Source organism: Diabrotica virgifera, chromosome 7 (genome assembly GCF_917563875.1).
Source record: "Diabrotica virgifera virgifera chromosome 7, PGI_DIABVI_V3a".
In the NCBI taxonomy this organism is placed as follows: Eukaryota; Metazoa; Arthropoda; class Insecta; order Coleoptera; family Chrysomelidae; genus Diabrotica; species Diabrotica virgifera.
In genome coordinates this window covers 64,773,059-64,800,165 of record NC_065449.1, presented here as the reverse complement: position 1 = coordinate 64,800,165, position 27,107 = coordinate 64,773,059, and the positions used below count along the sequence as shown (strand labels likewise).

Genomic DNA, 27,107 nt, shown 5'->3' with positions numbered 1-27,107 from the left:
ATAACAAAACTAATAAATTGAGGTAAAAATAAAATAAAAATCTGTGGCTAACGGACCCGCATCCAAGCCATTTTTTCACACACACACACATACACACACACACACACACACACACACACACACACACACACACACACACACACACACACACACACACACACACACACTTAACTTAACTTTTTTTGGTTTTAGCACCCACTCTTCACAATGAAATAGGTCCCCATAACGCTCGAGTAACTGCAAATTTAGCATACTTTCCTCCCCTACTATGAGGATTTATTGATAAAAAGCATGGCTAGTTGTTAAAGCACATAACTTTTTTATTTTACAACATAAGCAAATGAATCAAAAAAGAAAATGTTAAGAAAGCCTAAGTCTACAATCGAGTTCTAATTTTAATATTTTATATATGCTAGAATATTCCACAGGGTGTTCCGAACTTTAAGAAAAAAACACAGTATGTTGTAACACCCGATATAAAATGACATTTACCTGTCTAGCAACAATATTATTACACCGATATTCTTAACTAATAGGGCTTTAATATACTAAAAGAATCACTCAAATCGGACAACAGGATTAGGAGATTCGAGACACCAAACATGTCCCATTTTTAAGGTGTTCGGCTAATTTTGCCGATGTGTGTATCATACCTACATAAGTTCTAAATATAGTTTAAAATAAACTCACATGAATGTAAACACTCCGATATCGTGGTGGCGTCTATTAAATATCCCTTACAGAGATAACACGTCAGATATGGGTTTATCTCCGCCAGTTTTATCCTCTCTGGCATTTTTATCGGGTGCTGCTCCATGCTGCGCTGATAATACCTAAAACAAAACGGTTTATGTTACAATATGAACAGAATAAAACTTCATCATATTTTTTATCCCGGGAAATTTGTCAAATGCTGAATCAGATAATACAACCCTTCTGTGTTTTCATATAAATCAGTAAAAATATTCATACAAGTGAAAACTAAAACATTTCCAATTCGGAAATCGCCTTCAAAAAAGATTATTTGAAATTTAAATAACCAAAAGTTGTTTGGCGCTTATTAATTTCCAATTACGGTTCCAAATTTGGTTGACTTACTTGACCTCGATCTTTTACAGTACTTTCGTCTTGAATGCAATAAGAGCTTTGATAGTAAGAAGGAAGTAATAAACCCTTTAATAGAAGAATACATTCATCTGAGACGTACTATCAAACACCGTTTTTTAAGACAAAAAGTTGGAGTCAATACCGGTAATTGAGGCTACTAATCGGTGATGAAGATAAGTTACTGTCACTATTAGAATCACTCAAGAAAATAAATATAAAATACATCATTTACTGGCTTTGGAATCTGTGAATGAGAAAGTTATAAGAAATTCCTGGGAAAAAATTTGGCCAAGCCTTCCTTACGAAGAAATGCCAGATCTAGAGGCTGAAAAAACCAATTTGTTAAGGGACCTTATGCAAAATATTTCTGGCTGTAAAGAGGAGAATAACAATGATGTAGAATGTAGAAGATTGGGTGGGAGCTAATGATGGCCACGAGATATATGATGAACAGCAAATCATTGAAATGGTTACAGAAGCACCTTCAAAAACCCTCTGATGAAAGTGATGAGGAAGATGTCAACAGCGAACAACGGGTAACCAAGACAGTAGCTGCGTCAGGCAAGGCGCTCACCACCGTGGCAACCAAATGATGTGGCAATGGCGAGGAAGTGGTGTGGTGTCCTAGTGGCACGTATAATTGCTAAACCTGTATAAACATATTATGTAGTCGCTCGTATCGAAAGGTCGCACAACCAAATGATGTGGCAATGGCGAGGAAGTGGTGTGGTGTCCTAGTGGCACGTATAATTGCTAAACCTGTATAAACATATTATGTAGTCGCTCGTATCGAAAGGTCGCACATGCAACTATATAATATGTTTATACATTCTCCCTGCCACTGGGACACCACACCACTTCCTCGCCATTGCCACGTCATTTGGTTGTCACCTTGGTGAGCGCCTTGCGTTAGTTCTAGCGCTCTACGTAGAGCAACATCCCGCCGCCACACCAGTGGAGACCATGTTTTTGAGACGTTGGCGTAATTTAGCTTCAAAGGAGAGGAATAATTTTAATTAAAGCAAGGAAACTTAACTGATTTTTTCAAAAAAAGTAAAGTAAAACTAACAGTTAAGTACTTGAAATAATATTGTATTGTCATTTTTAGATAAATATATTTATATAAAGTAGTGTCTATTTTATAGTAACTGCATTTCCGCAAATCTATTGTCAAATTCTGTTTCGGATTAAGCGGATTTTCGGATTACCGAAGTTCGGATTAGCGGGACTCTACTATATAACTAAAAAGTTCAAACATATTTAAAATTTTATGGTGCGTGAGACAATTGCAAAGTGTTATTCGTTTTCGAGATTTTATTATTATAGTGTATCCGTTATAGCTTCTACTTCTACAACAGTCAATGTTTTGACATTACGGAGAATAAAAACAGAAACAAAGCGTACAAACACCCATATCTACAAGCAACAATAACCGATAAGTTTGTCTAGACGGTTAAGCTTATATTTAATTTATATTTCAAAGTTGAGAACTAACAATAAGCCAAACGTGTTTCATAAGCGGTTTCTCGAGTACAAAGATTCAATTAACACTTCTCTCGACAGAACTCGCTGAAGATATACGGAAGTAACAATAAAGTCAATGAAATAGTTTATTGGTAATTGCCCAGTATAATGAAGTAAGATGTAAATGTCAGGTGATAGTTTATAGATATCAATAGTGTCTCTTTATGGCACAAATTGGCTAAAATTTTTAAACACATAGATGTTAATCAACCAGTATATATGTGTTTCTTGGATTACAATAAAGCCTTCGATAATGTCAGACATATTCATACAGACAAAGCCGTCTTATCGAATTACTTGATAAGGAAATCTTAGACATGATCAGGATCATTAGTACTATCTATTATAATCAGATCGCTGTGGTAAAGTAAAAGAGAACAACGTCTTTTCAAATGAAATAAGAGATTGAGAGGGGCGTCAGGCAGGACTGTGTCATGTCTCCTACCTTGCTCAATTTGTATTCAGAGGAAATAATCCAGGCCACTAGAAAGACTAACTACGGGAATAAAAGTAAATAATCGACCAATCAATAATACATGATTTGCCGGCGACACTATTTTATTGGCAGAATGTCTTAAAGATTTACAACAAATGGTTGACAGAGTGGTAGAAGTCAGTGAAGAAAACGGACTGTCCCTAAACACAAAAAATACACAATTTATGGTAATAACAAAAGCCCAACAGCGCCAAGAAAGCATAACAATACATGGAGAACAAATTAAAAAAGTGGAAAAATATAAATATCTGGTTACAATAATTAATGAAAATATTGAATACACAGAAGAGATCAAAGCAATAATAGGACAGGAAAGATATGCTTTCAACAAACTGAAAAAAGTATTCTGTAGCAGGGATATTATAATTTTTTTAAAGATGAAGACTTCTGAGATGCTACGTGTTCTCCGTATTGTTTTATAGAAAGATGTTTCGGACAGATTAGAAGCCTTCGAATTATGAGCCTACAGAAGGATATTAAGAATAAGTTGGGTGGATAGTCACGAATGTCGAGGTGTTAAGAAGAATGAGAAAATAAAGAGAGGTTTTGAATACAATTAAAGTTAGAAAACTGCAATATCTGGGACATGTCATGAGGGAGGAGCATTATAACTTGTTACAATTAATAATGCAAGAAAAAATACAGAGTAGGACGAGTCGTGGAAGAAGACGCAGCTCCTGGTTAAACAATTTGAGAGCTTGGTTTAACTGCACTTCTGCTGATATTTTTAGAGCAGCAGTATCGAAAGTGAGAATTGCTATGATGATTGCCGACCTTCTTAGAGGAGATGGCACATTTTTTTTATTAACTTCATTGAGTACAACAATCTGCCCATTGGGCATTAAGCATTTGTTATGGTAAAAAAATACAGACATGTAGAGAGTTACTCCAGTGAGTAACCTCTTTACAATAATTCTAAAATTAAAATTTTATCAGTCTAAATACACTTGATTACATTCAGTTGGTCAAGTCGGACGGCAGTTGCCGTTTTAGTCTACGCACTTCAAAGACGTCCCGCACATTTAGTTGTCTGGCAAACGCATTAGGATCACTAGCACTCGTTCACAGTATTTAACACTAAAACGTTGTATGGTTTCTTTCACGGATTCTAGGGGGATGTCGTGTTCAATCACCTTGTTGGATACATAGTAAGGCGCATTGACTATGGCACGCAGCACCCTGTTTTGAAATCTCTGTAAGATGTTTGTATTGGAGACGCTAGCAGTGCCCCATAGCTGAATCCCATAAGTCCATATGGGCTTAAGGATGGACTTGTAGAGTAAAATTTTGTTATCCTGAGATAGTTTGGAATTGCGTCCAATGAGCCAATACATATTTCTCAATTTAAGTCCAAGCTGTTTTCGTTTGGTAAAAATAATTTTTTTCCAAGTTAGAAGGCGGTCCAAGTGCATGCCAAGATATTTAGCGTCCTCGGATTGAGGAATTAGACAGTACAGGGGGGCATGTTTCCCTACGTAGCGTGAATGTTACATGTAATGATTTAGTTCCATTAGATTTGATGCGCCACACTTTCATCCGTTGCTGAATTCTATTTAGGTTTGATTGAACATTCCTTGATGCTGTTGATGGATCTGTGTTTTAAGGGACTAGCAGTGTCATCTGAATACGTTGCAACTGTAGTTGTACTAGATGTTGGAATGTCCGCTGTGTATATAAGATATAGAATTCGGCCGAGAACGCTGCCTTGTGGGATGCCTGAGTGAATAGGATATATCTTAGTGGGCTCGGTACCGTGCTTCACAAGGAATAGGTCTGGATCCCGCTTATGGAAAAAAAGTTGATTAATAGTAAGCTGAACATTTGTTAATAGCTTAAGGGTGTCTAGTAGGACAAGCTTTGATGTATGGGAATACTGGAACAGGGGAAGTTTTAATTGTGGAACAGGTTAAAAATTTGGAACGTCAGACCACGAAAACGTCCCATGTATTTTGTCGGTCAGAACTTTCAATTGATTTGTTACCCTTTCATTAAACTGTCATGCAAAAATCAGACTGCTATTTGTCACCTGTCATAATTCCTGTCATTTGACATGTTCTACGTATTCCACTCATTAAAATACCCAGTTGGTGATAAATAGCAGTATGATTTTTGCAGGACAGTTTAATGAAAGGGTAACAAATTAATTGAAAGTTCTGTCCGACAAAATACATGGGGCGTTTTCGTAGTCTGACGTTCCAAATTTTTAACCTGTTCCACAATTAAAACTTCCCCTGTTCCAGTGTTCCCATACATCAAAGTTTGTCCGACTAGACACCTTTAAGCTATTAAATAATTTTTAGCTTGCTATTAATCAACTTTTTTTTCATACACGGGATCCAGACCTAGAAGTGTCTATTTTCTATGTAGGATTTTAAGAGCTGGAAGTGAGGAGCTTCTTTAATTTTATTTGTAGTCCGATGTGCTATACCTTCTCAAAAGCCTGAGATATTTCAAGGAAAGCAGCAGAACAGTATCTGTTGGCGTTAAAATCCTTGTTTATTACAAGTTATTTAAACAATACATGACAATACAAAAATAATGAAAATAAATACTACTACTATCAGTTTATAGCGTTCTCCAACGCCTTCTGATTCCTAACCGCCATTCTTCTCTGTTTAACCATAGACCTGGAAAGATTTCTCTTTCCTCTAGTTCTTTTTCAATTCCCTCCCTCCAGTTTCTTCTCGGCCTTTTTCTTTTCCTTCTTCCTTGTGGTGTGGCTGTTGTTTCAAGGTCACAATGACTTTATATTTTTTGGTAATCCGGACCTGGAGTTTTCTTGTGATTAGTAGTTGGATGGTTTGAGCTCTAAATGACACATATGTGTACCAAATATCAAAAAAAATGTACAAGGTGGTTCTAAAGTTACGGATTCAGAAAAAATGGGCAAAATCGATCAAACATCCTTTAACTCGGTTATAAAAATTGGTGGGGCAATAAATGTAGTATATCTAGAACCCTGAAGATAAAAATTAATATACACACCGGAGAGTGCAAAATTAGAAATAATACCAGAACAAAATTTTGTTTACGAATTGCATAAAAAATGTCTTTAAAAACCAGTATGCAAATTGGTAGTTGTCGCATTAGAACAAAACAATGGCAAGTTTTAAAATTCTCCCAACGATCAAAGTGTCCATGTCCGTCTGCATTCCTATCGCGTTTCGTGCTATGCACTCAGCGGACTGACGTAATTTAAATGTTACTCGTATGTAGTAGTACATCCAGTGAGTGGCAACGATAAGAATTTATTTCAATATTAACAAAAGAATCTTAACTACTTAAATTGGGATCTTTGTCGTACCCACTTTGTGGGTAATTGTGAAACATGTTTTAATAACGTCAAGAAATGACGAATGTGGTCATTAATTCGGCTCATTTTTAATCCTTTTCTGTAATTATTATTTTTCAATCGGAACATACTTGGTTTTATGACCTGACCATCGTTTTCTTATGTTTCTATTACAGCAGAAGATTTAACTACACACTTTCGTCCTTTTTTCACTTCATTGATCATCATTATTCTTTTTCTTCTACCGCTTGGTGATTTATCTCTTAATATTATGTTGACCCCCCTTCATTCAAATTATGTGGTTATTCCATTCTTTTTTTTCTATTTAGTGTCTATTCGTTTATACACTGTAGAAACTATTTTCTTCGTTTTATTCTAATGTCTTCACTTCCCCTCTTCTTCGATCTCATAGCATATCTCCCGCAATTCTTCTCAGTACTCTCATATCTGCCGTTTACCGTATTCTTTGTGTTGTGGCTGTGTGGGTCTTGTTTCTAATGCAGACGTAATTAATTATTGGTCTTACACTGGCTTTATAAATTCTTTACTTAATTTCAGTGTCAGTGTTAATACGTCTGTTGTGTCATGTAACATTATTAATGCATCTTGCCAGTCTATTTGCTTTTTGTACTTGATCTCTTCACTTCTGTGTCCATGTCTCGGTAGCTGGACAGTGGTATTTTATTTCTATGACTTGTTCAATACTGATGCAATCAATTTCTACACTCACCGGCAGAGAAAACGGGCACCCCAAAAAATGGGTCATTTTTAATGTCTTGTATTTCCTAAACCTGATGTCCGATTTAAGTAATTTTTTTAATATGTTATAGCCTTATTCTTTATCAATATCGCTGTAATAATATTGTTGCTAGACAGGTACATTGTCATTGTATACAGGGTGTACGAATCAAACTGTGTTTTTTTCTCAAACTTTGGAACACCCTGTGGAATGTTCTAGCTTTTATAAAATACTGAAATTATAACCAAACTATAGCCTCAGATTTTCTTAACATTCTGTTTTTTGATTCATTCGCTTATGTTGAATAATAAAAAAGTTAAGCACTTTAACAACTACCCCTGTTTTTCGTTAATACTGTTACGTTTAAAAATCTACCCAGCAAACCTGTGCCGCAAGCCCGCTTCATTTAGTACAGATTGATAAATAATGTTAATAAAAACTACTTGCCTTAAGTATTTCATATTTAAACATGATCAATTTTAAGATTTCCGATCCAGACTGCATTCTTCCTTTTTCCTCTTTTCAATATAAGAAAGATAAATATCCTTGCTTGCAATAAATTTGTTAAAATAAACCTTCAATAATTTCAAATTTCAATTTCAATTGTTGGTTTTCACCAGGAAATTATTATTCACTTTTTATCACCTTTTAATGTAAAATAGTTTATGCTTTCATTATATTATTTACTAATCATTTGAGGTTAGAATCTGCTTCTTTTACTTTTGAAGTCGTTTCAAATTCTGTCACGACTAGTGTCAAACCGAGGCAGTTTTGTTCTATGGTCCACGGGACTACCTATGTTTTTGAATTTCTGTGTTCGGAAGGAAGTTGGCGTTTCTCATAGCTGACTGGCGAGCGTCCTTTTTGAATTTGATGGGGACGCGTCTTTGGATCGTGTAATTTAGGTAAAATTTGTATGCTAATTATTTTGAGGCATCTGGCTTTCCTGGATAAATTTACCTATTACACATAGTGGGGCTAGATAATAGATGTAGTGTGTATTGGATATTTTAGTATTTAGCCCAAGCCGAAAAGGGATTATTTGTTCAAAGACGTGGTCACTTCGCACGCTAGGCAGGTATGAATAATTTTCGATTAATTTTGGTTCAAACTTAAGGTCTATCAACCCAGTGTACTTATGTGGGTCTTCTATTTTTCTAGCGCTGTGTATGAGGTCTATATAGGGAGTATTATTTGGATTAGAGAAGCTCCATAGGAGAGCATAGCGTGGTTGACCGTAGTAAAAACCCCGATAGGCTTAAGCGGTAAGTAATTCATGCAATGATTAGATTCTTTATGTATTGAGAGACAGACAACCAGTGTCTTAATTTTATTTAGTGTTTATTGAAGCCCGTTGGCTAGGGGTTTATTCTTGATTTGTTGCTAAGCCTCCTACAATGTAGATGACATTGCAAGCTAACTTCTAGGCTATTGTAGCAAAACAATGAGTCACCAGCCGCAAGGCGTAAGCCGAGAAAAGTCTAGAGCGAAGCACGCTATACGTGGAACCGATGCGCGGTTGTTGGAAGGTCACACGATAGTCGGAGAGCTGGCTTAGCCCGGAATGATCGAGAATAACGACTAGGATATATAAGGCATAATTTTTGTGAATAGAGTTAGTCTTAAGCTAAAGTTTGTAAAGTAAAGTGTTAAGATAAATTCGTCTGTAACTTATATAAATAAAGTCGTATATAAATTTCGAACCGCTAGTTTTATTGTAATTAGAAGTAATTACACTAATCACGCTACAGTTGGTGTCGGTGTTCGGTTAACTTAGTGCGATATAAATAAGTGAATTACAGAGAGACTTTAAAAGACTTTTGAACTTTATTCGTCGGGAATAACCGGAGTGCGTTAATTGTTCGGTATTCGGAAAGACTTTAAAATACTTTTGGACTTTATTCGTCGGGAATAGTTAAAGTGCGTTGATTGTTCGGTATTCGGAAAGACTGTTAAAAGACATTTTGGAAAGTACGTGTGTGCCGACCAAAGATGTTGCTACAAGAACTTACAGTAAAACAGCTCCGCGAACAGCTAGAGGAACGGGATCTGGACAGCAGTGGGCTCAAGATAGTCCTACAAGCACGACTCGAGGATGTCCTCACGAAGAACGGAGAAGACCCAAAGACGTTCCACTTCCAGTCAGCAGAACAAGCAATCTTATCGAAATTAAAAACTGTTTCTGAAACGATCGATGAAACTTCTAGAAAGAACAACGAAAAACTTGAAGAAGTTAGTAGACAGAACAACGAGAAACTTGAGGAAGTTAGTAGACAGAACAACGAGAAACTTGAGGAAGTTAGTAGACAGAACAACGAGAAATTTGAAAGTGTTTCTCAAAAGATCGATGAAACTTCTAGAAAAAGCGACGAGAAATTTGAAAGTGTTTCTCAAGTAATTAAAGACGTTTGTAGACAGAATGACGAGAAATTTGAAGAAGTTTCTAGAACATTCGATAAGATGCAGAAAAGTGTAGAGACCGTAGAAGAAAAGATCAAACAACTAGAGAGCATGATAACCGATACAAAAGTACAACCATCAGTTAATGCAGCAGCGTTAGATCCGGTAGTGAAAGATGAACTACCGAGAGACGAAACGTCGCATAATATGAGATTCAAATTACCACCATTCGATGGAAAGTCCTCTTGGTCCATATATCTTAGACAATTTGAAGCTATTGCGACCGCCAATCATTGGACCGAACAGGAAAAGGCTGTTTCCTTGACTGCTGCTTTGCGAGGTGATGCTGCAGATATATTAAGATCAATTCCTAAGGGTCAAGAAAATTGTTACCAGACCTTGTTCACTCGTCTAGAAAAACGCTATGGAGATGCCCATCTACAACAAGTATATAAAGCACAACTGCGAAGTAGAAGTCAACGAGCAAGTGAGAATCTGCAAGAATTTGAAGCAGATGTGGCTCGTGTGGTGCGGTTGGCTTATCCAGAGGTGCCAGACAGCGTTTTAGAAGAAATTGCAGTAGATACCTTCGTCAATGGGCTGAAAGATAATGAACTACAGAAAGCTTTACGACTAGCAAGACCGAAAGTTTTAGATGAAGCACTTGCTATTGCCTTGGAACACGAAGCAGCTAGCCAAGCTTCACGAAACAATCGAGTAATAACCGTGGAAAAAGGCGATAAGAGAAAAGATGAACGTTTGGTGGAAATGGTACGGAGGGTGATTCGTGACACGATGCCGAAGAGACGCATGAAGAGGGCTGGAAGAGTTGGTTCAAATACAGATGCTTCCTCGATACGGCCATGCAGTGAAAGTTGTAATCACCGGCTTAAACTAGATGAACAGCTTTGCCCTGTGAGACGAACTACCGTCGTTAATGAGCAATGGCAGCCACAACAGTTACAAGAAGCCCAAGAAGACGATCCATGTATAAAAAGAGTATTGGATTGGATGCGGCAAGGTGAAAGACCTAGTTGGCAGAACATTAGTGCATGTAGTCCAGAAGTCAAGGCCTACTGGAGCCAATGGAATTGCCTGGTACTAAAAGATGATCTTCTGTACAGAACCTTTGAGAACGATGATGGTACAGAATCTAAGCTGCAGTTGATTGTACCTAAAAGTAAAGTGTCAGAAGTATTGCGTCAGTTGCATGACGGTACATCAGGTGGACACTTTGGTATTACGAAGACTCTGCAAAAGGTTCGAGAACGGTTCTATTGGGTGAACTGTAAAGATGATGTAAGAAGATGGTGCCGGAAATGTGAACTGTGTGCATCCGGTAATGGTCCAGTTGGTAAAAAGAGAGCACCCATGAGACAGTACAATGTTGGAAGTCCTATGGAAAGAGTAGCAATCGACATTGCAGGTCCATTTCCAGAAACCGATGCTGGAAATAAATACATCCTGGTAGCCATGGATTATTTTACAAAATGGACTGAGGCCTATGCATTACCAAATCAAGAAGCTGCTACCGTTGCAGAGGTACTTGTTAAAGAATTCTTTAGCCGATTTGGTGTTCCCTTGGAGATCCACTCCGACCAAGGGCGAAACTTTGAGTCAGCTCTTTTCCAAAACGTTTGTAAATTGATTGGTGCCAATAAGACCAGAACAACACCCCTGCATCCTCAATCAGATGGGATGGTCGAGAGGATGAACCGAACGATGGGTAAACACTTGTCCAAAGTTGTATCTGAACATCAGCGAGATTGGGACCAACACATTCATTTATTCCTGATGGCCTACCGCTCGGCCGTAAATGAAACTACAGGTCAAACACCAACCTGCCTGATGTTGGGTCGTGAAGTTCGGTTGCCCTGCGACCTAGAGTTTGGCTGCGGACCTTCCGAGGAACATGTTGCAGGCGAAGACTACGTTGACCGCCTGAAATTACGAATGAACAACATTCATGAACTTGCCCGACAACACATCCAGATAGCCAGTGACAGAATGAAAGATCAATATGATTCTCGATGCAAGAATGAAAGCTTCGAAGTAGGTGATCTTGTCTGGCTTTATAATCCGCAACGTCGTCGAGGCTTGTGTCCTAAACTGCAAAGACAATGGGAAGGTCCGTATGAAGTTAAGAAGAAAATAAATGACGTAATATATAGAATTCAGAAGTTGCCAAACGGTAAACCAAAAGTTATTCACATAAATCGTCTTGCACCATATGCTGGCTCAAATGAAACAGAAGAAGCACGAGTCCTCCAACAGGAGATGAAAGATGTCGCACAGCCAAGTTTTAATCAATTTATGTCAAATTACGCAGGAAGAAAGAGTGCTAGATTCGGCGTGACCACAGAAGTTCAGCAAGATCTGTTTGGTGTTCCAGAAAACGTCTCTCTAGCCCACTGTGTTGCCCAAGACCTCGAGATGACTAAAGGAATCTCGTCCGTATTCAATAGAAAGTTCGGCCGCCTGGACGAGTTACGAAATCAGCAGCCTAAAATTGGAAGAGTACTGCGATTGGAAGATGGTCCTCGATCTTTGCTGTATATGGTGACCAGGAAGTCTTATACGGACACGCCAAGCTATGAGAACATATGGCGTGCTCTATGTAATTTGAAGAAAATCGTGTGTAATTATGACATCAAAGATTTGGCTTTACCAAAAATAGGCCATGCAGTAGAAAATCTGGATTGGAAGATTGTGAGAAGCATGCTTGAAGTGGTCTTCAGAGAAACTGGCGTACGAATTACTGTGTGTTGCATGAACCCGAAGATGTCGGATCCTTCAAAGACAGTAGACTGTTATTTCTTCTTGAAGGGTGTATGCAAAGCTGGAGAGTCGTGTAGATTCCGCCATCCTGGGCCTTCATCTAGAGTTGCTGATCGGGACGCTCAGATCTTAAGAGGGGAGCAATGTAGCAAAACAATGAGTCACCAGCCGCAAGGCGTAAGCCGAGAAAAGTCTAGAGCGAAGCACGCTATACGTGGAACCGATGCGCGGTTGTTGGAAGGTCACACGATAGTCGGAGAGCTGGCTTAGCCCGGAATGATCGAGAATAACGACTAGGATATATAAGGCATAATTTTTGTGAATAGAGTTAGTCTTAAGCTAAAGTTTGTAAAGTAAAGTGTAACTTATATAAATAAAGTCGTATATAAATTACGAACCGCTAGTTTTATTGTAATTAGAAGTAATTACACTAAACACGCTACACTATGTTATAAGTGGTAAAAGCCTGTTTAAATAAAATCAGTAACAAACTTATTGAAATATTTATATTATACCAGGGGGTTACGAGAAGAACCTAGTTGAAATATATTTATTGATATGGAACAGATTTAGTGATTCATAGCACCGTACGAGATGACAATATTACTTCGATGGATGCAACTGTCAATTGGGAATTGAGTAGGCAATGGGTTTAGCAACCGAGAATAAACGTTTAAATAAATTCATTGTAATAAGTGTCTAATGAGTTTTGTTTCTATTTTAGGGGTTTTTATTTTTCTTTTTGGAGTTTGTGGATTCGTTTTACTTGGAGTTTTCGTTTTTGGATTTTTGTATATGGTTTCTGGTTTTACTTTTTGTGGATGTTTTTGGTTACATTTGGATGCTGAGAGTCGTCATTGGATACAAGTATATGTGGTGAAGAAGATTTCTACTAACGAATTGTAGTTTGTTACCAGACTATGGAGGATATCAGGTTTTTATAACAATGTTAAACATTTAAATTCATTTGTCTTATTTATTTTATATTATTTAATGATAGTAAATATTTTAGGTTCTTTTTTTGTTAACAAATTAACGTGTTCCTTTTTTTTTTATTATTATTATTAAAATTTATTGGGGATAGTCATACATTCAACTTTATATACATATAACTTATTATAGAGGTCATTATAGTACATTACTTTTTAGATTTGTATTAGTGGCACTCATCAGCTCATGCGGCAACTATAGGGTAGGCACTAGTATCGCCAATGTTTAAAATATTTCTAATCTGTAAATTTAAATTATTTTGATATTCATTTCCTTAGCCACTTTATGCTACCAATGACTGGACTTGTTTATTTTCATATTTATTTGTGTTGCAACTGTTTAATAAATAAATGTAAGTAAACCTATAACGAGATTTATTGGTCAACTGGTAAATCGGGGAACTCTTGTAGCATTTGTAGTACGAGTTGACTGGCGCCCTAAAATCCATCATTTTTAAATAGTTTTAGCTAACGGACCCACTCCGTCTCCACTGATAACTTTAAAAGCTAGCCGCAAATGCTTTTGTCGCTCCATCCACATTCGTTGTGATAGTGTGGAAGGGTGATAATACAGTGTATTTTTAAATAAGTACGGCAAACTTTAAGGGGTAATTCTGCATGATAAAATAATGACAGTTTGCTTTATAAACGTATGCCCGCCCGCAAATGCTTCGTTTCCGAGATAGGGGGTGTTGAAATTGTTCTTACAAACTGACGATTTATTTATTTCTCTAAAACGGTTTCTGATATGCAAATGAAATTTGGTAGATTTTAAGAGGTAGTTATTGCGCATTTTTTTGGCATACAATAAAGAATTTTATATTCACCATTGGCGTGCATACGGGTATAAATATTTTAGATATATCCCGTATGCACGCCAATGGTGAATATAAAATTCTCAATTGTATGCCAAAAAATGCGCAATAACTAGCTCTTAAAATCTACCAAATTTCATTTGCATATCACAAACCGTTTTAAAGCAATAAATAAATCGTCAGTTTGTAAGAACAATTTCAACACCCCCTATCTCAGAAATGGGCGTATTTGCGGGCATAAGTTTATAAAGCAAACTGTCATTATTTTATCATGCAGAATTACCCCTTAAAGCTTGCCGTACTTATTGAAAAACACCCTGTATTGACGAAAAACAGGGGTAGTTGTTAAAGTGCCTAACTTTTTTATTATCCAACATAAGCGAATGAATAAAAAAACAGAATGTTAAGAAAATCTGTGGCTATAGTTGGGTTTTAATTTTAGTATTTTATAAAAGCTAGAACATTCCACAGGGTGTTCCAAAGTTTGAGAAAAAAACACAGTTTGATTCGTACACCCTGTATACAATGACAATGTATGTACCTGTCTAGCAACAATATTATTACAGCGATATTGATAAAGAATAAGGCTATAACATATTAAAAAAATTACTTAAATCGGACATCAAGTTTAGGAAATACAAGACATTAAAAATGACCTATTTTTTGGGGTGCCCGTTTTCTCTGCCGGTGAGTCTATTTTACATCTGATTAGTTCTTTGCTGATTACTATTGTATTAGTTTTCTGAGATAAAACTGATAAAACAATATTGTGTCGTCTGCGTAACAGAGTATTTTTACTCCTTTGTTTCCTATTCTGGATCTTTATCCTCTTCCTTTGTTGACACTGTTAATGATTTCATCCAGGATTAAGTTGAAGCGTATAAAGCTTAATGAGCCCCTCTTATTTCACTGCCTATATCTATATAATAGGTTCTATAAGTTGTCTATCTATTCTGACCTCCATTTTGTTGTTTTGGTAGAAGTTTTCAATAGTTTTTATGGTATTTAGGGGAACTTCTCTATTATACAGAAGATCGAGTATATCTTTAGTTTTACTATGTCAAATGCTTTCTTCAAGTCAATTAGACACATAAATGCTGGTCTATTATACAGAGTGAGTTTTATGTATGGAAACACTCAGTTATCTCGGAAACGGCTTGCACGATTTTTATAGATTTTGGTGGGTAAGGGGTTTCTAATGCGGCCGATATTATAGTGGTAATTACATTGTTGTCAGATCTTCCGTTTTTCTGGAAATCTAATGAACTTTCTTATTTCAAATAGAACACCCTGTATATTTTTTACGTTTTGAAGTCCTTAAGAGATACTGATTATTTTTCATGTTTTCTTCCCTATACCTAAATGCCATAATTTCGGAGTTACTGCTAAATTTATTTAAAGAAAAATTTAAACAAATTATAAAAGTCAATTTTTGTCGGCGAGGGTATAAACATTATTTAAGGTTCTTCGGATCATAGGGAACAAAAAGGTATTTTTTTAATTTTTCTCTAAACTTAATCGTTTTCGAGTTATAAACAATTTAAAACTGAAAAAAAAAACACGAAAAATGACGATTTTCAAGGTTCAAAAACACAAATAAAAAATATTATTTTCGAAACTACGAAGTGCCTATGTTCAAGTTCAAACCTTTTTTATCAGCTACCGATAAGTAGTTTGGGGTTGTTTTATTATAAAACATTGTTTTTTAATTGTTAATAAAGCGGATCTGAGAGGACGGGCGATCGAGCTACATTTACAATTTAAAAACAATTTTTTATAAAAAGAAACAACCTCAAATTACTTATCGGTAGCTGATAAAAAAAGGTTTGAACTTAAATATAGGCTCTCCGTAGTTTCAAAAATAATACTTTTTATTTGAGTTTTTGAACCTTGAAAATCGTCATTTTTTGTGTTTTTTTTTCAGTTTTAAATTGTTTATAACTCGAAAAGGATTAACTTTAGAGAAAAAATTTAAATCACCTTTTTTGTTCCCAATGATCAAAATAACCTAAATTGATGTGTACCCTGGCCGAAAAAATTGACTTTTATAATAATCTATGGAACTAAAGTTGCTTAGAATTAGTTAGTTTATCCAATTCCGGACTGATCTTGAACGTGTATTTTTTCACCTCCGAGAAGGGAAGAAACTCACCTCCGGACAAAATCACACATCGGCACAATATCACCTTTTTTCTTTGATATGTTAGCTATGTTTATGCCAAATTGCCTGTCAATCCAAACGGTCCTTTAAAATTTGGAGCAACAACCGTGAGTAAAATGAACTACACTCGGAAAAATGAAAGAATACCCATGAACAAACATATAAAACTAGCTGTATTTTCCTGTCACAGTGCCACAAAGGAAATTGCAAAGCGCAAGTACATGTAATACTAATTATTACATGTACTTGCGCTGGCCAATTTTTTATGTGACACTGTGACAGGAAAATACAGCAGGTTTTATATGTTCGTTCATGGGTATTCTTTCATTTTTCCGACTATATAAATAATTAGCATGAGTTTTTATAAAAAATGTATGATACATTATTTTATGATATACAGAGTGAATTTTATGTATGGAAACACTCAATTATCTCGGAAACGGCTTGCACGATTTTTATAGATTTTGGTGGGTATGCGGCCGATATTATAGTGGTAATTACATTGTTGTCAGATCTTCCGTTTTTCTGGAAATCTAATGAACTTTCTTATTTCAAATAGAATATCCTGTATATTTTTCCCGTTTTGAAGTCTTTAAGAAATACTGATTATTTTTCATGTTATATTCCCTATACCTAAATGCCATAATTTCGGAGTTACTGCTAAATTTATTTAAAAAAAAATTTAAACAATTATTATACAATTTTCAGCAATGACAATAAGTCAATTTTTTCGGCCAGGGTACACATCAATGTAGGTTCTTTGGATTATTGGGAACAAAAAAGGTGATTTATAATTTTTCTCTAAAGTTAATCCTTTTCGAGTTCTAAACAATTTAAAACTGAAAAAAAAACACGAAAAATGACGATTTTCAAGGTTCAAAAACACAAATAAAAAATATTATTTTTGAAACTACGGAGAGCCTATATTTAAGTTTAAACCTTTTTTTTATCAGCTACCGATAAGTAATTTGAGGTTGTTTTATTATAAAAGAGTGTTTTTAAATTGTTAATGTAGCCCGATCGCCCGTCCTCTCAGATCCGCTTTATTAACAATTAAAAAACAATGTTTTATAATAAAACAACCCCAAACTACTTATCGGTAGCTGATAAAAAAGGTTTCAACTTGAATATAGGCACTTCGTAGTTTCGAAAATAATATTTTTTATTTGTGTTTTTGAACCTTAAAAATCGTCATTTTTCGTGTTTTTTTTCAGTTTTAAATTGTTTATAACTCGAAAAGGATTAACTTTAGAGAAAAATTATAAATTACCTATTTTGTTCCCAATGATCCAAAGAACCTAAATTGATGTGTAACCTGGCAGAAAAAATTGACTTTTATAATAATTGTTTAAATTTTTTTTTAAATAAATTTAGCAGTAACTCCGAAATTATTGCATTAAGGTATAGGGAATATAACATAAAAAATAATCAGCATTTCTTAAAAACTTCAAAACGTGAAAAATATACAGGATATTCTATTTGAAATAAGAAAGTTCATTAGATTTCCAGAAAAAGGGAAGATCTGACAACAATGTAATTACCACTATATATCGGCCGCATCAGGAAACCCTTACCCACCAAAATCTATAAAAATCGTGCAAGCCGTTTCCGAGATGATTGAGTGTTTCCATACATAAAACTCACTCTGTATTTGTGTGATTTCTCTGTAATTTACTTTATGACGAATATTGCATCTGTACACGATCTTCCAGTTAGAAAACTCTGCTGTCTATCTGCTAAACTTATCCACTGATTCATTAATTAGTTCTAGTAAAATTTTAATTGTAAGTTTTAGGGTAATATTTAACAAGTTGATACCTCTGTAGTTTGCTGGCTGTTTTTTATTTCCTTTTTTAAATAGTAGAATTAGTTCGCTCATTCTCAATTCTTCCGGAATTTTATTATGGTTTATAATTTTGTTAAGTAATATTGTTAATTATTCTCTCGTTGCTGCTCCACAATATTTCAGTAATTCGTTTGGTATTCCGTCTTTACCAGCAGCTTTTCTGTTCTTCAGTTTTTGGAGTGTTTTCCGAACTTCCTGTGTATATTAACTTCTTCATTAGTGATAATTTCTAGTATTTCCGGTTCTATCGTCATTTGTTCTTCCTCTGCATAGAGCTTTTTTAGATATCCATATACCTATCCTTATTTATGTGTTTTTGTTCTATTAGTTCCTTTACTTAGATAATGTTCTTTGACCTATTATAAAGCGCTACATTTCCTTTTGTAGACCATAAAAATCATGTTATCATTTCTTGCAAAACGTTCCCTGTGACCATTTTTGCTTCTTCTTACAAGTAGATATGTTTCGTGTCTTATTGTCTTAAAACTATTAAGGCAATAATCATTATTCAAGTGATTTATTCAATTTTTCTTACTTGTTATTGACGTTCAACTTCTTCGTTAAATCTTCCATCTCCTTGCGCTCTTTTTTATATAAAAATAACTTCTGCTTATAACTTTATTATCACAAAAAAATGTTTCAAAACCTGGAAGACAAGCAAATAAATTATTTTACGACCTGAAAATACAGTAACGACCAAATCATAGCATGATTTTAAATTAAAATTGAAAAGAATAGCTAAAATAGGGAGGAACGACGAATAAAGATGATATCGCATTATAAACACTAGCACGCCGCTCGTATTCTAAAACTTGCCGTTAGCAAATTACGAATTCAAGCTAAGAATTGCTGACGAGCTTTCTTTGTTCACGGGAGCTAAACAAAGAAAAAACCCGAATTTATATGAAAAGGGACCATAACGAAGGATCTGTGAATCTGTGTATAAAAACAGTAAACGATAAAAGGCATCACAATTTGTCATACAAAGAACTTGCATATATTTAACCTCAAAAGGACAAAATCAATTATTGCCATTATTTTATTTATTATCTTCTTGGTGTGATTTTACCTCGACACAATTTCTAGAAATCTCTCGAATTCTTCATACTAGTAGAGCATCTTCTATTTATTTATCTCGATCCAGGATCCAGGATTTCTAATTTGATAAGGGAAATATTGACTATGATTGTTTCTTGAATCAGTTGAACTGAAGAATACGAAATATAAAATACAATGGTATAATTGTTTATAGTTTATAATATATTGAAGACCGAAAAAATACTTAGGGTAGGTAACGTATTAATTAGTTATAAATTTTGATTGCAATTGTAAACATTTATAAATATCGCGGCTCAATGGTCTAGGGGTATGATTCTCGCTTTGGGTGCGAGAGGTCCCGGGTTCAAATCCCGGTTGAGCCCAAGTTTTTTATTTTTATTATTATTCATTGTACTATTAACAATAAATGTACAATACAAATGAGCAATTTTTAATACCTAATAGAAGAAAATATTTATGTATGACATTGGGAGTACGTTAAAAAATACCTTGTTCTTGCATAAGAGGCCAAGATAGTTGACCTTAATCAAAAATAAAATAACAGAATGAGCTCAGATATGAATTTATTCCAGTAAATTGTATGGAAATTGAACCCTTGATCACTTACTTTGTTTAATTTTGTTGCTAAATAAGGGGAGTGCAATTAGAACGATTATTTCATTCATAGGAGATTCTGACCAATAGAAAGCTACAGACATGCAAATTAAGGTGATAATTTTTCATAATCTCCCGTCGTTAAGCATATTACGTCAGATGCCCTTCTTTGCTACGAAAAAATACATTCAGTGACATTAATGACAAATGTTTTAAAAATTATAAAAGTGATGACTTTCAACCGTCAAATACATATTTATAACAACTGTGTGTTTAATTTCACTAATTGGTACTTATATAAATTACAATAAAATTTTGGTTTTGAACAGTTTTATTCATGAAATAATCGCAACAAATTGCACTCGAACTCTAAAATTAATATAGAATTTTTGCCCTCGTGACACTTTGACATAATTTCACTCGCCTTCGGCTCGTGAAATTAAAACTGCCAAAGTGACACTCGGGAAAAATTCAATAATTTTAGAGCTCTTTGCATATTGTTTCGGAAAAATTCAAACAAGCTTATATTTTTCTAAAACTTTTTTGTTAGTTTATTTACACGTTAAAGTAAAAAGTTCTACTCGCAGATTTGGCCGCTAATTGTTTATTAATTGTTTAAACAATAACAATAATTGTTTTGTATAAATAATTTTAAAAATATCGATAAATTCATTATTTTACTTTGATCAAATATGTTTCTATTTTGTTTTTGATTATGCTGAATCCGAATATGGCATTGCAATTTGAAAATTCTTATACAGAAGCTCTTATACAGTGTGTCTGCGTAGCTAGGAACCACATGGAAAACTTTTTTATTATCAATTTTACGAAAAAAAGTTATTCTTAATAAAATGCTCTGGATAGTCAAAAATATAAAACTCAACCATCAGATATCAAATTTTATCAATTTTATACGAGTTATGACAAAAATATGAATTTCTTTAAAGAGTAAAGTACCTTTATATTCCAGAATATCAAAAAATGCTATTATGAAAAGTTGTTTGAAATTAGAAACTATGGCTAAATATAAAATTGCATCATTCTAATCGAAAAAAAAATCAATTTTTTCTCAAATTACGGATAGGTACTCATCATCATTTTATTACAATTATGATAACTATTTTATTATCACTTTTACGAAAAAAGTTATTCTTCATAAAATGCTCTCCCTGGTCTAAAATCTAAGATACAATCATCAGATATCAAACTTTTTTAATTTTATACGAGGTATGTAAAAAATATGAATTTTTCTTAAGAGTTAAGTGCCTTTATTATGCACAATATTTTAATTAGAAGGATGTAATTGAACACTAAAACAACTTTTTTAATTCCAAACAACTTTTCTTAATAACAATTTTCGATATTGTGAAATGTAAAGGTACTTTACTCTTGAGTGAAATTCATATTTTTTGACATACCTCGTATAAAATTAATTAAATTTGATATTTGATGATTGCATCTTAGATTGTATACGATGCAGAGTATTTTATAAAGAATAACTTTTTTTTCTAAAACTGATAATAAAAAAGTTATCAATAGGTTCCAAGTTACGCAGTACGCAGACATACTGTATAAGAGCTAAAAAAATTTTTTTTACTGAACATTTATTATTGTTGAAGCTTATTATTAAATGTATTTTAGGTAAGTTTTACAGAAAAAAGTTTTGATTACTTTGTATAAACATTTTTTTAGTTGCTAATTTCCGGTTTTTGTATTACATTTTTGTTCTTTCTTAATTTTCTTAAAAAGAAATAGTTTATTTCATTTCTAAAGTAAAATAATTCAGTGCATTTTAAAGATTGCATCCTAAGCTTTAAAAAAGCACTTCTAAAACTGTAATAGATCTGTTCAAACTTGAGTAATACCGTCTTAAAGTGGTGGTAATTCTATAAAACTACGAAGATATCAAAAATTACAATTTTTGAGACGTCATATCATTTGAATGAAATTTTTGAGATTTTTTTTGAATGAAACATCATTTAGTAAGATGCTTGAAAGGTAAGATGTGCAAAATTAAGAGTTTTATAAGAAAAATTGTATTAGTTACACATTTTTAAATCATTTTTAAACAAAATTCATGTAAGGCTCACTTTACACCCACACCGTACTTATGCCCATACATTACATAAGATTTAATTACTCTTCTTTCATGTTCAATTTGTAAAATTTTATTTGATCAATTAGTTAAAGAATTACATTAAAATAACTCAACCGTGCACTTCGCCGTACGTTAGTTTACAGTGCGCCAATGTTTGTGAGAAGGGTGACTTTAGCGTTATAAATAAAAAATTATAGAAGATACAGATTTAATTTTAGAAAATTCTTTATATAAGGTTTTTTTTGTAAAATTTTCTGAATTTTTCTAATTTTTCTAAAAACATCTAATTTCGTAGTTCATTTGTTTAATAAAAAATGAAACACCCACTTCTGGAGTAGAACTTTTTGATATGTTGTTTATTAAACATTTCTTAATGAAATTACAAAAAGTTCTATCTTGTTTGAAAATCTATATGCACTCCCCTAAAATATAAAGAGAGACAGGGGCAGAAGACAATCATAATTGGAATGAATAGAAAATAAAATTTATAATTTAAGAAGAAAAAAAAAAAGGTTTTTGAGGAGGTATATATTATGAGATCACGTTTATTGTTAATTTTGTTAGGATAAACACGTCACGATCGAAAAGAAATACGTTCTAGAATAGCATAAGAAATATGGAAACCAAATACAATTTGACCAAATTCACTTTGCCTTTGAGATTTTGACGCGCACTCTTGTTGACATTCGGATTTTCCGAATTTTCTGAATTTTATTTTGGTGACGTCTCGCCAAGTAAAATACCACGGAGTGTTCATTCTTTTCCTGCTTACGGGTTCTACAGATTCCGTTATCATTATGCATATCTCAAATACAAAGTGAATTTGGTCAGACGGTAATCAAATTTTTCTGTATGGAAGGAAAAATTCATACACTCGCGAGACCAAGGTGCTTAATAAAAACAGATATGTGTAGATAGATCAAACACCCACGCATTTTTAAATGGTTAAGTAAGATTATAGAGACCAGGTAAATATTCTATAATCTTCCTTAACCATTTCAAATATGAGGTGTGTTTTACAAATGTTCAAAATATCTCGATAAAAATGGTTCTCGAAAAAGTACTAAGAGGCAAAACAGTTTTAAAATCATTGTGTTTATCGCCAATCGTCACTAAAGTCATTCATTATTGTACTCATTTGCCCTCATTTGCGGCAGTAAAGTAACACTTTATTATACTGAAAGAAGAATTTCACTTTACCTGCTGCGATTATTAATCAAATTAACCGAGATTAAATAATGTAAGTGGTCGATGGCAGTAATCGATTATTTATTTGAGTAAAGTTATTTATTTACTTTAATTATTAAAAATATTGTACAAAATTTACGTTATTATTAATTAAACTTATGTCAAAAAGTGAAATTCTGTAGTATTTTGCAATTATCTTCATACAAAATAAATCAAAACTTTACAGATTTAGTAATTAGGTATTCAATATTGATAACTCTTGATTAAACATCGAAACCGGCCATCATGCAAAAGTCATAAATATGTCATTACTATGATACGAAATGTTTATTTCGTCTAAAATTAAAAAATTCTTAAATTGTAAGTGTTAATCGTCTTAATGATTGGAGATAAAATTTTGTATGCACCACGTCAGTAAAGACTGCCTATAGAACTCGTCTGTTACTCGCCTCGCTCGCTTCGCTCCCTCTACTCGTAATATCAGACTCGTTCGATAAAGAGTAACTTTACTGACTTGGTACATAAATAACTAATATCTAATGGTACCGCAATAATAATTTAATTGGAACGTACACAAATATCAGAGTGGTTTAAGGGAACAAAATCCCCATAAAATTTTTATGTGGTACACAATCTTCACTGTTATTTTTTTAAGATGTTCCTGATATAAGAATGCCACATGTTCATTTTTAATAAAAAATCTCTAACAGTTTTCGATATATTGGAAAAATTCGGTTTTTATTTTGTAACTTCAGAGAGCTGCACCTTTTTTATGTGCACATTTGTACTAAGGTAAGATAGTGTAGCGTGACTAGTGTAATTACTTCTAATTACAATAAAACTAGCGGTTCGTAATTTATATACGACTTTATTTATATAAGTTACAGACGAATTTATCTTATACACTAAACTTATTCACAAAATATGCCCGTATTTATACCCAGTTGTTATTCTGGAACAATCGACTCCCATCTCGAGCTATCGGCTTGTTCCGCCTACGTGACGTACCTTCCAGAATTCTCCGGCGAGGCCTAGCACATCCGATTACGTCATTCTCGAGGTGTTTACTGTTATACGGGGATCGGCCAAGATTTCTCTTCCGCTACACTGCTCCCCTCTTAAGATCTGAGCGTCTCGATCAGCAACTCTAAATGAAGGCCCAGGATGGCGGAATCTACACGACTCTCCAGCTCTGCATACACCCTTCACGAAGAAATAACAGTCTACTGTCTTTGAAGGGTACGACATCTTCGGGTTCATGCAACACACAGTGATTTGTACACCAGTTCCTCTGAAGACCACTTCAAGCATGCTTCTCACAATCTTCCAATCCAGATTTTCTACTGCATGGCCTATTTTTGGTAAAGCCAAATTTTTGATGTCATAATTACACACTATTTTCTTCAAATTAGTTAGAACACGCCATATGTTCTCGTAGCTTGGCGTGTCCGTATAAGACTTTCTGGTCACCATATACAGCAAAGATCGAGGACCATCTTCCAATCGCAGTACTCTTCCAATTTTAGGCTGCTGATTTCTTAACTCGTCCAGGCGGCCGAACTTTCTATTGAATACGGACGATATTCCTTTAGTCATCTCGAGGTCTTGGGCAACACAGTGGGCCAGAGAGACGTTTTCTGGAACACCAAACAGATCTTGCTGAACTTCTGTGGTCACGCCGAATCTAGCACTCTTTCTCGCTGCGTAATTTGACATAAATTGATTAAAACTTGGCTGTGCGACATCTTTCATCTCCTGTTGGAGGACTCGTGCTTCTTCTGTTTCATTTGAGCCAGCATATGGTGCAAGACGATTTATGTGAATAACTTTTGGTTTACCGTTTGGCAACTTCTTAATTCTATATATTACGTCATTTATTTTCTTCTTAACTTCATATGGACCTTCCCATTGTCTTTGCAGTTTAGGACATAAGCCTCGACGACGTTGCGGATTATAAAGCCAGACAAGATCACCTACTTCGAAGCTTTCATTCTTGCATCGAGAATCATATTGATCTTTCATTCTGTCACTGGCTATCTGGATGTGTTGTCGGGCAAGTTCATGAATGTTGTTCATTCGTAATTTCAGGCGGTCAACGTAGTCTTCGCCTGCAACATGTTCCTCGGAAGGTCCGCAGCCAAACTCTAGGTCGCAGGGCAACCGAACTTCACGACCCAACATCAGGCAGGTTGGTGTTTGACCTGTAGTTTCATTTACGGCCGAGCGGTAGGCCATCAGGAATAAATGAATGTGTTGGTCCCAATCTCGCTGATGTTCAGATACAACTTTGGACAAGTGTTTACCCATCGTTCGGTTCATCCTCTCGACCATCCCATCTGATTGAGGATGCAGGGGTGTTGTTCTGGTCTTATTGGCACCAATCAATTTACAAACGTTTTGGAAAAGAGCTGACTCAAAGTTTCGCCCTTGGTCGGAGTGGATCTCCAAGGGAACACCAAATCGGCTAAAGAATTCTTTAACAAGTACCTCTGCAACGGTAGCAGCTTCTTGATTTGGTAATGCATAGGCCTCAGTCCATTTTGTAAAATAATCCATGGCTACCAGGATGTATTTATTTCCAGCATCGGTTTCTGGAAATGGACCTGCAATGTCGATAGCTACTCTTTCCATAGGACTTCCAACATTGTACTGTCTCATGGGTGCTCTCTTTTTACCAACCGGACCATTACCGGATGCACACGGTTCACATTTTCGGCACCATCTTCTTACATCATCTTTACAGTTCACCCAATAGAACCGTTCTCGAACCTTTTGCAGAGTCTTCGTAATACCAAAGTGTCCACCTGATGTACCGTCATGCAACTGACGCAATACTTCTGACACTTTACTTTTAGGTACAATTAACTGAAGCTTAGATTCTGTACCATCATCGTTCTCAAAGGTTCTGTACAGAAGATCATCTTTTAGTACCAGGCAATTCCATTGGCTCCAGTAGGCCTTGACTTCTGGACTACATGCACTAATGTTCTGCCAACTAGGTCTCTCACCTTGCCGCATCCAATCCAATACTCTTTTTATACATGGATCATCTTCTTGGGCGTCTTGTAACTGTTGGGGCTGCCATTGCTCATTAATTACGGTGGTTCGTCTCACGGGGCAAAATCGTTCCTCTAATTTGGCACAGTGATTACAATTCGCACTGCATGGTCGTCTCGAAAGGGCATCAGCATTTGAGTGAACTCTTCCGGCCCTGTGTTCTATCTCGTAATCATATTCTTGTAATCGTTCTAACCATCTTGCCATCTGGCCCTCTGGATTACGGAATTGTATGAGCCATTTTAGAGCAGCGTGATCTGTTCGAAGAAGGAACTTTCTGCCGTACAAGTATTTATGGAAATGTTCGCAAGCCTTCACTACACCCAGCAGTTCTCTTCTGGTAACGCAATAGTTTCTTTCTGGTTTCGACAGGACTTTGCTGAAATAAGCGATGACTTTTTCCTGTCCATCCTGGATTTGTGAGAGAACAGCTCCTATGGCACTGTTGCTAGCATCGGTATCCAAAACAAATTTTCCTGCCTGTCCCGGGTAGCTTAATATCGGTGCACTGATCAGAGCCCTTTGTAGTTGTTCGAAAGCTTTTTGACACTCCTCACTCCATGTATATTCTTTGCCCTCCTCCGTCAACTTTGTTAGGGGCTTGGAGATATTGGCAAATCCTTTGACAAATCGTCGGTAATATGTACATAGGCCAAGGAAACTTCTAATTTCATGTTTATCTTTTGGTACTGGCCAATCTTTAATTGCATCAATCTTTTCAGGATCAGCTGTTACACCATTACTCGATACAATATGTCCTAAGTACTTAACTTCTCGTCGAAACATGTGACATTTCTTCGGACTTAACTTCAAGTTCGCTGCCCTCAATCGTTGAAAGACGTCTATTAGATTCTTGGCATGTTCATCAAAGGACCTTCCAACCACAATTACATCATCCAAGTAAACCAGGCATGTTTTCCATGTTAGACTTCTTAAAACTGCCTCCATTAATCTTTCAAATGTG

At 35.0% G+C, this 27,107-nt stretch overlaps 1 protein-coding gene, 1 long non-coding RNA gene and 1 other non-coding gene across 3 annotated transcripts in view; 2 read left to right on the top strand and 1 right to left on the bottom strand.

The window, feature by feature from the left end:
• LOC114328804 (polycomb group protein Psc-like) overlaps window positions 1-27,107 on the bottom strand; it is a 727,697-nt gene that overhangs the window by 487,503 nt on the left and 213,087 nt on the right. Inside the window, exon 3 of the mRNA XM_050656461.1 lies at window positions 691-833. Coding sequence (XP_050512418.1) covers window positions 691-833 — 143 coding nt within the window. The remainder of the gene's footprint in view (window positions 1-690; window positions 834-27,107) is intronic.
• On the top strand, window positions 8,276-13,687 carry LOC126888326 (uncharacterized). Its single transcript, XR_007699512.1, has 2 exons — window positions 8,276-8,423; window positions 13,061-13,687. It is a non-coding gene; the product is annotated as an uncharacterized LOC126888326 (long non-coding RNA).
• Window positions 19,497-19,568, top strand: Trnap-ugg (transfer RNA proline (anticodon UGG)). The gene has a single exon. It is a non-coding gene; the product is annotated as a tRNA-Pro (tRNA).